Source organism: Eulemur rufifrons, chromosome 2, assembly GCF_041146395.1.
Source record: "Eulemur rufifrons isolate Redbay chromosome 2, OSU_ERuf_1, whole genome shotgun sequence".
Taxonomy (NCBI): domain Eukaryota; kingdom Metazoa; phylum Chordata; class Mammalia; order Primates; family Lemuridae; genus Eulemur; species Eulemur rufifrons.
Genome location: NC_090984.1, coordinates 31,671,855 through 31,684,563, shown reverse-complemented (window position 1 = coordinate 31,684,563; position 12,709 = coordinate 31,671,855). Strand labels below are relative to the sequence as shown.

The 12,709-nt window shown below is 35.4% G+C and overlaps 2 protein-coding genes across 3 annotated transcripts in view; one reads left to right on the top strand and one right to left on the bottom strand.

Moving 5' to 3' along the window:
* HERC1 (HECT and RLD domain containing E3 ubiquitin protein ligase family member 1) overlaps positions 1–12,709 on the bottom strand; it is a 193,418-nt gene that overhangs the window by 31,134 nt on the left and 149,575 nt on the right. For both annotated transcript variants that reach the window (XM_069482949.1, XM_069482959.1), the window contains exons 46-56: positions 11,992–12,044; positions 11,086–11,286; positions 10,210–10,384; positions 7,902–8,172; positions 7,553–7,766; positions 6,575–6,780; positions 5,371–5,498; positions 4,538–4,665; positions 3,168–3,368; positions 1,801–1,931; positions 266–465 (exon numbers count right to left, since the gene is read on the bottom strand). In XM_069482949.1, the coding sequence (XP_069339050.1) occupies positions 266–465; positions 1,801–1,931; positions 3,168–3,368; positions 4,538–4,665; positions 5,371–5,498; positions 6,575–6,780; positions 7,553–7,766; positions 7,902–8,172; positions 10,210–10,384; positions 11,086–11,286; positions 11,992–12,044 (1,908 nt within the window). The remainder of the gene's footprint in view (positions 1–265; positions 466–1,800; positions 1,932–3,167; positions 3,369–4,537; positions 4,666–5,370; positions 5,499–6,574; positions 6,781–7,552; positions 7,767–7,901; positions 8,173–10,209; positions 10,385–11,085; positions 11,287–11,991; positions 12,045–12,709) is intronic.
* Positions 1–12,709, top strand: part of USP3 (ubiquitin specific peptidase 3) — a 186,991-nt gene that overhangs the window by 125,890 nt on the left and 48,392 nt on the right. The gene's annotated exons all lie outside the window — the stretch shown is intronic.

Here is a 12,709-nt window from a genome sequence, read left to right as displayed (position 1 = left end):
CATGAACAAAAGGGAGAGCAACAGAGTTTGCAAACTGCTAGGTCAGAGATTCTAACAACATCACATCTAGATAAGGAGACTACATACCAAGTTTCACACTAGACAACTGTTCTTTATTTCTCTGAGGTAATCTTATGGTATTACATATTATAAGAATAATGACTGGCAATGAACTGCTTAAGACTACTGAGAAGCCATATGGATACAAATAACAATCTATATCAATATAAAAATTAAGACACACACACACAAATTCACAACATACGTAGCCATCAATAACTGCAACTTGGATCCTTTCCCAGGAAGGCTGCACCAAGCGATGCCATTTACAATAGATGGATGGCAGAGTGACTGTAGACAGCGCCAGCATCCTGAAACAGGCCCCCAGAGTTTCACATTTTCTTCTTTGGCACATGTCATAAGAATATGACCTGTTGGGTCCCACTTCATACTAACAAGAGTATCCTTAAAATAGGACGAGGAAAAAAAATCAGAATAATGCTTCCCTCACGAATACTTTAAAATCAATAATTTATAAATACTTCCATAACTCAACTGTTTTGAAATCAATATTTTATGCACATCATAGGTACCACCATATCATTCCCAATCACTACACCAACTCACCCTTTAATATAGTCTATATTATATATATTTGCTGTAGTCAAAGCTCAATAAATTTTAGTTGAATGAATGAATGATGAAATTCTCACTCAAAAGGAATATATGTTATCTCTCATTAGCATTTGCTTTTTTTTTTTTTTTTTGGAGAGTCTTGCTATGTTGCCTTGCCCAGGCTAGTCTCAAATTCCTGGGCTCAAGTGAGTCTCCCACCTCAGCCTCCTGAGTAGCTTGGATTACAGGTACGTACCACCATACTCGGCTAGCATTTGCATTTATTGAAAGTTATTTTTATTGACTGATAATCATTACAGTATGAAAAAGAAGAAACTAAAAAGAAAAAAAAGCACCCCACAGACCAAAATAGCAAACACTTATGAGAATCTGGGACATGTTTTATATTTATATGGTTGTGATCACTATGTTCTTGTGATTTTTCTTTGACCCTCTTCTATACCTTCCATCTCCTCCTTTCATGCATTTATGTTACTTGCCTAGGTGGCCCTATAAACATCTGAACTGGCAACCTCTATTAAGGTAAAGGGATCCTTCTTCATGGGTGGAATTTCTGACATTAGTAGGAGGCACTCTAAATAGGGGGTGTTCACATTTCACTGTTTTGGTTTTGCTTCTTTTGCGGCTTGACCGTTTTCTTTTTACATAGACTTTTCCATATATAGACACGGTCCAAAGACCTTTTTTTTTTTTTTTTTTTTTTTTTGAGACAGAGTCTCACTCTGTTGCCCAGGCTAGAGTGAGTGCCGTGGCATCAGCCTAGCTCACAGCAACCTCAAACTCCTGAGCTCAAGCGATCCTCCTGTCTCAGCCTCCCGAGTAGCTAGGACTACAGGCATGCGCCACCATGCCCGGCTAATTTTTTCTATATATATTTTTAGCTGTCCATATAATTTCTTTCTATTTTTAGTAGAGATGGGGTCTCGCTCTTGCTCAGGCTGGTCTCGAACTCCTGAGCTCAAACGATCCGCCCACCTCGGCCTCCCAGAGTGCTAGGATTACAGGCGGGAGCCACCGCGCCCGGCCAAAAGACCTTGTGTAACAACAGAATGAAAATTAAATCCTAAGTGACTGATGTAAAAAAAATTTTAAAGAAACTAGTATCAAGCAATACCACAGTAAAAAAGGCAAGAAAAAGTAATCATCCGATAAAGATGCTTTTACCTTATGTGCATCAATTAGAACAATGCCTCCTTTCTCCAGTGGTTCCTTTGTTCCCAATATCAATTTTCCATCAAAATATCCCACTGCAAATGGTCTGTCTTCACTGAACCAAGCAATACAAGTAACAGACACTAACATGATAAAAACAAAAGAGAAAGAAAGGAATAAGAGAGATTTATTTGTCATTGTCTGACTTAACAGACAGACTTTAAACAAACACATGATACTTATAACCATTGCAAGTAAGTTTCCAAACAGCTCTTTAATTCATTTAGACAAAATGTAGGCTTACAGCAGTGATCCCATGTAATCCACTTTAAAAGCGTCATTTATAAGTGACAAAGACTACCTCATTTATAATCTTTCATTCTTTTTCAGGTGGTTGTGAAAAAAAAGAGACAAAAATTGAATTCTCTTGCTGATTTTAAGTCACTGTACCAGGTTCTTTCCTTCTGCACCAGAATCTACCACGAAACTGAGAAGTGGTATAATCCAAGTCAAAGAAAGAAAATTACTTTTCTTCTGCTTATTTAATATTTCCTACTCAGTGTGTTTTTATAATAAAGTCTATCAAAATGTTCTTTCTAACAATCTATATTCCTATTTGCTTCTTTTAATATTAATATATGCAACACTGAAAGGCTACAAAAGAAGTAAAAATAGTATTTATCTGTGAGGGCAGAATGAGAGGTGTGGGAACTGAGTGGATGGGAGAAAGAGTTTTCACTGTACACCTTTTAAAACTTTTAAATTTTTGAACCCTATGAAGATATTACCCATTTTTTAAAAACTAAATTAAAAAAAAAAAAACCCTCATCTATTCTGCTAATAGAATGCCATATAAATAGGCACTATGACCTTTGAATTACACCATTCCTCCAAACAACCAACAAAAACTACTTTGTAAGATGCATATATATTCAAAGGTACATAGTGAGAAAATAAATTACATCATATTTCCTACTATCTCTTGTTAGACCAGGAATTCTCCTCTTTCCTCTTCCCCCATTTCCTCTATTTTACTCATCTGTTAACAATTTCATCTCTACCAATGATTATTACCTTTTGTCCTCTTGGATAGTCCTTACTTTCAAGGGAGACCTGGAGTCTTCTATAAATGTTAAGTCATTTACACAAAGGATGAATAATATGTTATAATACTATTAAATATCATTTTGGCAGAGATGTGTGGTGGAGGTTGGGAGAGAAGTATCTTTAATTTAGTAACTAATTAAAATGAAATACCAACTGGTAAGTTTAAAAAACAAAGTCAAAAGTAAAATTTACTCAGCATTTTAAAAGCAGGTACCAAAAAACTAGACTATTCAGAGGGGAAGCCTCAACTAGACACAAGTGCAATCATTTACCATCCTTTCTATAGCAATGCTCCAATTCTCGACGGTGCATGGTAGACACATCAACAACTTCAATTAGTCCTAGAGATCCATCCATCCGTCCTACCAACAATAATTCTGGAGACTCTCCTGACCAGGCTGCAGCTGGACCCTCTTCTGGCCAAGCCAGGGCAGATACCCAGTGAGGCTGAATATCTACTAATCCTTTTCCTCCTAAGAAGGGAGAAAATGTTAAGTAGTTTTTACTTAATTCTTAGGAAAAAAAAAAGAACAAAAAAATACTTCTTAATTCTAATATATACTCAAAGCGGCCCCCAAGTTCATAACAACCTACTATTATGAAATGAATAAGTCTGTGAAGGCTGGATCCTTCATTTATATATTACATGATTATCAAATTAATAGGCTTTTCTATAAATATTAATAGGACAAAATTGGTAGTTTTATACAAGAGAGAGTAAAGGAAAATATTCAGAGTACAAATGTCAAACACTTAAGTCTTTTCCTAATAACGACTGAAAATCAAATTAACATAAGAAATTTACCTATAGTCCAGACTATGGCTATTCCTTAAATGTGAAAAGAACAACTATTCCTCAAATATGTAAAAACAAACAAAAATACTAGTAAGCCCAAGATTGCAATAATGATTTTTACTGTCCAGAGTGGTGTAATAAGAATTTGTACCTATGAAACAAACAAAATTAGTAGAATACTTAAAGCAATTCAAAAGAATACATAGCTTGGCCAGGCATGGTGGCTCACGCCTGTAATCCTAGCACTCTGGGAGGCCGAGGCGGGTGGATTGCTCCAGGTCAGGAGTTCGAGACCAGCCTGAGCAAAAGCGAGACCCCCGTCTCTACTAAAAATAGAAAGAAATTATCTGGCCAACTAAAAATATATATAGAAAAAATTAGCCAGGCATGGTGGCGCATGCCTGTAGTCCCAGCTACTCGGGAGGCTGAGGCAGTAGGATCGTTTAAGCCCAGGAGTTTGAGGTTGCTGTGAGCAAGGCTGACGCCACGGCACTCATTCTAGCCAGGGCAACAGAGTGAGACTCTGCCTCAAAAAAAAAAAAAAAAAAAAAAGAATACATAGCTTAAAATTCAGTGATTGCTATGTCTCCTCAAACCCTACTCTGAATATTTAGTGGCACATGAAGAGAATTTTTAGTTTACAACTAAGTTAGTTTAAACTCCTAGAAAGAAAAGTCAGGAAATGAGCATTTCCTCTCTAATTAAAACCACATTACAGAGATTTTCACAGTAGTTAAACAGCTTGTAAGTTTCGAGGTGAAGAGAAGCCAATGTTTGGACTCAGAAGGCTAAGAGAAGGCTAAAAAAGTACCTTCAGCAGTTTACTAGTATTTACGTGACTCTTACCATTAACTTGCCAGATATTCACCATCTTTTCCAAAGCCCCAGCTAGATATTTGCCACTGATACTCCAGGAAACAGGTGAGAAACTTGGATCACTGGGTGACCCCAGGCTTTCCTCAGCATCCCCTTCCCTAGAATACAACAGATATGTATGGAATTCTAATCCCCATCACCCAAAAGTAAACTAAACCTTAAATCTTAAAAGTTTCAAATACAATGGAGTACATAATAGCTGATTCTTATGTTTCAAAGCTTGGCTAACACTATTTGACAATTACATATTGCTAGTGTTTGTCATCATTATGAAAAATGCAGAATTATAAACGAGTGACACTTAGACTATTCCTCACTTAATGCAGTACATAATTTGTCAACAGAGACATTCAGATTTTGTATGGGTTTACTCATGGTTATTACTCAGAGCACATTGATTCCTGTTTGCCTAATCTCTAGGGAACTCTTCAGAAAAGAAGTAACTACAGCTGGCTACAAAACTATAAAAAATGCTACATTCTGATACAGAAGTAATATAATTACTCTAATTCCTAAGCAATCCTTAAAGACTGATGACAAATTAGCTTACTATTATATATAACTGAACATTTATTTACTAGTAGACATTGATTTCATTCTAAGTCCAGATACAGTTTAAAATTATATTTTCTGAATTATTGTCCTAGAAAGTTAAAATACACATTGGAGATAAAGTAATACTAATCTAAGAAAAAGTTGTTTTCTTAATTTTAGTGACAATTTGATTACATTAACACAACCAAGATAAGGCATGTTTAGGATCCTCTTACTTTAAATGTTATACAAGTGATGTTAGCACTCACAGTCTGTTGAACACACAGGTCTGTTGCAGTGAATATTGCTTCTTGGTAACATTCCACACCCGGATGGTGCCATCATTGCCACTTGTAGCCAAGAGACCTTTTTTATTACACCAAACACATGTCATTACCTAGAAAAGTTGAAACAGATAAGTCCACCAATATTTGAGTTTTGGTTCAAATGATTTCATCATTTGTAAAATTTCTACCAAATTAAAAAAATTCTACCACAAAACTATAAAATGAAGTATCCGTTCTACAATGCAAGATGCATGGTTTTATTCTTTTCTGAATGGCTTGAAAATATATACCTATTTGAAATATACCTTTAAAATACTATGCTCAAACTCATTTGAATTTTCTGAGAACTATTAGAATCTTGACTGAATATGTTTATTTAATTCAGTAAAGTACAAATACTTTAACATATTTATATTCTATAAAATAAATAACACAGACTAAGAAGAATTTTTAAAATTGTTTAAATAATACAGTTTAGTCTTCATTTTCTAAATGCCTTAGTCATTGGTCAGGGACCCAGTGGGCTAGATTAAAATAGTGAGGCCAATTTCTTTTTCTCTTGCACATAGAGTTGTCCCTCAGCATCTGCAGGAAATTGCTTCCAGGTTCCTTCAACACACACGAAAATCCGCAAATGATCAAGTCCCTTATACAAAATAGTGTAGTATTTGCATATAACCTACACGTATTATCCTCGCACATACTTTAAATCAACTATAGATTACTTATAATACCTAATACATTATAAATACTATGTAAATAGTTTTTATACTATATTTTTTATTTGTATTTTTAATTGTTGTATTATTTTTAATTTTTTTTCCCCAAATATTTTTGATCTGAGGTTGGTTGAATCCACAGATGCGGAACTCACAGAGAGGGCCAAATGCATAAACCTTCATCTTTCGTGAAGCTATTCCTTTGGTTTTCTTCTCATCCCTATCCAATTCTCCCATTTGTATACTACTGTACCAACTCAAGAAATATAGTTGGTACCTACAGGAAAAATCTTCATAATTGTGTATGTATGCAGGTGTGCACGTGTGTGTATGAGACAGAGAGGGAATGAGAAAGAGAGGAAGTGCACACACATGAGTGAGCACTACAGTTTGAGCTCTTTGAGAAGAGCAGAGACAATTTCATCTTACATAAGTTGATTAATACATTTTACACTCAAAATACATACTCTGTTCTGATGAGCCTCCAACTTGATAAAGGAGCATTTTCTGAGATCTCCTCCCATATCAGCAAGTGTTTGTAGAGTTGTTTGGTTGTCTCGATCATGTGCAGCAAGAGTGCGCACAAGTTGTTGGGCAGCCCATTGTCTATGCTGTGAGGACAGCCTGGAGGAGAGGCAGCAGGCTGCCAGGGCATTGGCCAGCTCCAGAGGGCCTACAGCAGAAGGATCATAGGAAGGATGGGCATACAATTGGGCAGTTAAACCTGCTTAAACAAAACAATGAAATGATGCCCAGGTGAGAGTTGGTGATGGTGAACAAACAAAAATGGGTTAACCCAAATCTTTTAAGAATTAGCACTTTTTCAAGCAATCATTTTACTAAGATATGCATATACAGTATAAACCATTTATCTCACATTAAATTCTATAATAAATTTGATTCACTGGAAATGTACATTTTATTACACATCAATCAACAGCCTTTGCTCTAAGGCCACAGTAGACTTGGAATAATTTTATTGCCAAGGTAGAGGCTACATGCCCTTGAAAAGTGGCTTTTATTGCTCAAACGTGATCTTAACAGCCAGTAGTCAAGGAACTGGGCTGATGAATACTAAAGCTTATCGCTCTTGGCCAAATGATCCTGATGAAAAGAAGGGTAGACAGTAGCGATTAAGCAGTCCCTTCAAAGTGTTTTCATTTTAAGACAAAGAAAAAAATAACACTACCTTTATCTAAATTTTATTACAGAAACCTACCAGGATTATTATCTATGGTGACTCAAATCATAATCTATATAAATAATTGGTATATTTTCTAATATTTGTTTCCATACAGTGAAAAGGTATCCATGCACTGGTTTTATGTAAACTTAAGAAGCTCACGTTATGTAATTTATCACATACAACAATACAAAAACACATTTTTTAAAAACATGAATCAAACTGATTAGAAGATTGTCTATTTAAATAGTATGAAATCTACCTTTCTTTTCAACTTCTGTCTTATCATAGTTAGGTCTCAGTTTGGCCCCTTTGTCTGCTAGTAATGCCACAAGGGCCTGAGTTACAACAAAGTTTGGGGAGGTTACAAGCTTATTCTCTTCTGCAATTCCTCGGAGAAAGCTGGGTAAAAACTTTCGCTGAATTGGATCATCAACTGTGGTTAGATTTACACCTGTTGCAGCAGAAATCAAGTTCTGAAGAGGCAAATGGAAGAAACAAGTTTAATTTTTATATGTAATTTTGGAACAAAAATATTTCATTTCAAAAGGCTCTTCAAGGATTAGTGGGAAATAAACAATGTAACGGGAAAAGCACTGAAACCACCTTACCTGTGTACACAACTGCACCAGCAGTTTTGCAGCGCTAGGAGTATTTGATGCCAGACATCCCACTGCTGTGCTCAGATAGGCCAGGCAAGAGATGGGCTTGTTTGCCTTGCTATGCCCACCTCGCGAGCGTTCTGAGGTGCTTGCCATTGCAGAAGGGCTGGTGGAGAGGCCAGCTCTCCCTGCTGCAGCCAAACACATTAATCGAACCAGCGTTCGGATATCTGTTAGCCCCAGAGACTCAAGACCAGCAGCCAGGCTACAACTGGAACCACTGCCAGTAAAGGAAAACACTTCAGATGGATAAAGAAAATAGATTTCTTAAGGGACCATTGGAGGCCCACATCCATAGCATCAACAGCCATAATAAAATATAAGCTGTGCTGTCACTAGTCATACATGTCCTAAGAGATGCCGAAAACATTATATGTGAGCTGAAAACTGTTATCTAAACTTTCTCTCATTTTAATAAATATTGGCGAATACTTGAGGTATAACCAAAGTAAAATATACGGGAATGTTAATAAAGCATGAATTTTCACGAGCTGAACTAACCCACATAACCACTCTCCAGATCAAGAAACAACATTACCAGTACCTCAAAAGCTTGCTTTGGGCTTTTCTCAGTCACAATATCCTGACTTCTAAAGCCAAAACTTAGTTTTGCTTGTTTTTAAACAATGTATGATGAGAATAATAAAGTATGTACTCTCTTGTGTCTGGCTTCTTTTGCTCAACATTATGTTTATAAGATTCATCCATGCTGTTGCATTAGAGCAGTTTATTAATTTTCATTGACATATAAATGAAATCTATAATTCAATTATTCATACGGAAGACAATCAGGTGATTTCCAACATGGAACTATTATGAATAATACTGCCATGATTGCTCTTGTAGATGCCTTTTGGGGCACATACATAAGCACTTCTGTTAGATATATACCCAGAAGGGGATCTCTGGGTTACAGAGTATGTTCAGCTTTAACTGAAACTATTGAACAATTTTCCAAAGTAGTTGTACTAACTTATTTTCTCACCAGCAATGTATGAGAATTTAGGTGTTTCACAGCCTGTGCTAACTTTTTTTCCCCCTTAGTCTTTTAGATTTTTGCCATTCTGGTGGGTGTGTAGTAGTATTTCACTGGATTTTAATTTTCATTTCTCTTAAAACTAATGAGGTTGAACACCTTTTCACATTTATTGGCCATTTGGAGATCCCCTTTTGTGAAACACTTAATGTATTTTGTTCATTTTTCTTTTGGGTTGTCTTTTTCTTATTGATTTATAGGAATTCTTTATGTATTCTGTTGTTTAGATGCATTGCTAATATCTTCTCCCATTCTTTGGCTTGCTGTTTTACTTTCTTACTTTTTTTAAAATAACTTTTGCTAAACAGAGGTTTTCTATCTTAATGTCCAATTTATCAATTTTTTTTCTTTATGGTGGATATCTTTTGTGACTTGCTTAAGAAATCCCTGCTGTCCCAAGGTCAAGAGTAAATTCTTCTACGTTATCTTCTAGAAACGTTATTGATTTACCTTTCACATTTAGATCTAAGAGCCACTTTGAAATTATTTGCTTTATATGGTATGAGATTGGGACCAAGACTCTCTTTTTATCTATGTAGATAAACCATCTGACCCTGCCCCAGTTATTGAAAAGACCATCCCTTCCCCATTGCTCTGCATGTAAACCACTGCCATAAATCAAGTGTTTATTTATATGTGTGGGTCAGTTTCTGAACTCTGTTCTTTTCCACTATCCTATATGTTTATCCTTGAGTCAATACCACATAGTCTTATCTAAGTTTTATTTTGAGTTTTTCTTTTAGTGTCCTTCTGCCTTCACTGATTTGCTATTAAATAATCCTGCTTAATTATTTCTTAAATGGCTATGTTTTGATCTTTACATTACACTCTACAGTACAAAAAGAGCAAGAGTCCCCATGATGGAATCTGCAGGCAGACTTGGCTACATAGTTGGTCAATTCTTTTTGATCTTTAGTTTTTACCCAGCACCAATTGGATCAACAGCCTTAGTTTCACATTTCAGGTAACAAAATAAAATGTACACATTTTTACTCAGTTACTATAATGGCATTATTTTCTACCTAAAAAGAGCCAAATATTAACTGAATGAGTGAATAAATGAATGAATAACAACAATGACTATGTCTAACATCTTTCATTCAACAGTATATACACAAGTTTCTAAAATTCTATCTCACCCTCCCAAACAATACCAGAATCCTGTCTAATAATATATACTGGAAGCTAACTTAGCATCATGTGACACAAAACAACACTTACCTGACTGAGAGGAGAGACAGTGCTCTCATGACCATGGTTCTGGCCAGAAGAACCTGAGCAGCAGCAGTCACTCTCCTTAAAGCCACCACACGGTCATGAGGGTTTGCTAGGGCAGCTGCCTGCTCTCCTAATGTTATTCTCCCAGAGGAACTTTTTTCAACAGAGCCATGGCAACCTGAAAGACATGATTTTGTTTAGTTTTCAATAAGAAAACAACATATCTGGACTACAAAAAAATTTTCCTATTTTATACAAGTTCCATGGCAAATCAATGTGTTTTCCTCATCTGGAACCTTGTTACAAGAAAATTCCTCAGGAAATTTAGATCTTTCTAAGTTCTAACTTGGATATTTCTAAGTTAATAATGTATTGATGGAGACATTTTCTATTAAATGCATTTTTTGTTTTGCTCATTTTGCTCATGTATCACTTCTACTAATATTAATAGATATAGGAGGGAATAGTTTTAAAAATATGCTTTGAGTATACATAAAGGGCTAAGTCACCAAGATTGCTCCAATTCAAAACAACAAAAATTTACCATAACAAAAATTTACCATAACATCTCACCCAAATTTAAAAAAGACTGCACAATAATTTTCAGTCAGTTATAGGATTCCCCTAACACAAAGTTAAAAAAAACTTACATATTTTATTAATCTTTTTATCACTTCAATATTTCATAAAGACAAAAAAAATCAAAATTTAATATCACATTATATCTTCAAAATGTTAACATAATTGGCTAAAGAGACTTGATGGGGTGGGATAATGCTGAACTGCCATTCTATTATTTACCTTATTATTATTTACTTATCCAAGAAACAAATTAACATAGAGTCTATAAAATCAATGCAAATTAGCGTTTCAGTTTACCTATTTGCATCAGAGTTTCTTCCATACTGTTAGTGGCTGTGACCATTGCTACTGATGCTCCCAGTGGGTCACTGTCAGGGAACTGAACTGGTTCTGGTACAATGCGCCGGTCATTTAAACCAAGTGGGCCAGCAAGCAATTCAAATTCTTCTTCACCTGTTAGCTTTTCATCTTCATCAACATCCAACATGTCCCAGTCTTCTGGAATTTAAATAAATAAATGTATGGTATGTGAATATCAACATGACATCATTCTGCTGACAATGGTTATTGTGAGAATACATCTAAAATGCAGGTGGACTGGAAGTCCAGTGACCATAAAATAAACTATAGCACCATCTCTTGGTGACACAACCAAACTGTACTCCTGAGGCATGGTGCAACTTTAAGGGAAAGGGAGTCTGTGTAGGCAAACTCATTGAAAGCAATAACAAATGTTACAGCTGATAATGGAGGTTTCAACTAATAAAAAATATTGTCATGGGGCCAATAAAGAGTTCTTGTTCATGATCTCTGTCCATGATCATTAGGAAATGAGTTACTAGTATTTCAAGAAAATGAGTGCTCCAGAAAAACTGATGCTCATCTCAATTCTTTATTTTTCACTTTCCATAGTTAGGATGGAAATTCAAAATATGCCATATCTTTTCCCTACTTTGAAAAAATATATGCCAAACAGTAATTAACATTCTATGGAAAAGCTAGTGTTTGAACCCAGGTCCTTTTCCTTTGACTTTTAAAGTAGGTCTGTTGCTATGAAACTATCTTGACTTTTTCAGGGAAAGTTTAAGTTAACATGTACATAAATCCAAACACACATACAAAGGTGAATTTTAGTAACAGATGTTAAGCAGAGTCTATATAAAAAACATGTAAAATAAAGAAGCTCTCAAAACAAACAACTACCTTCATACACACTGTCCTGCTTGCCAATTAGATCTGGAGCTTGTCCCTTGTACCTGCACCAAACATGAAGAACATTGTGTTTTCATATAAAACAGTTAGTATCCAAAAATGCAAATTAAGTCATTAGAACATTTTAAAAGGTCATTAATAAAGCAGCACAAAATAAAAAGGTATGTTTCATGTTATGGCCTAACGTAATAAAAACTGCCAGTATGTAGCTATATACACACTTAGAAAATCAATGACCATTTTACCAAACTACTGAGAAGATTTCTGGGTCACCTACAACAACTCTTTTAATCAAGTTCTATTCCAGAAAGCCTTAAAGATTTTAATAGTTTACAATAAGGGCAAAAAACCTACTCACTAGGAATTAAGGATGTAAAGAGATAATATTTTCATGAAAGCTCACTTAATCAAAACAGTCTATTTTTTTCATCAAGAGAAAGATCTTAATTAAAACGTCAGAAATACAGTGGAAAACATCAATGAAAAAAATTGAGTGTAAGACTCCTGAGGATTAAGGCAAGGTCCCAACCACAAAGTGCCAACAAGTCAAACATTGAGAGCCAAACTCCAGTAAAGGACCTGTTTCCATGCCACTATTCCTGGACTGTCAGGTTCCCACCTCAGCTGGGAACATGAATTCTTCAACCTCCTCCACGCTTTCTGCCCCCAATTCAGCAATCATAGGATTTCAGGGAAATTTAAAAGTAAC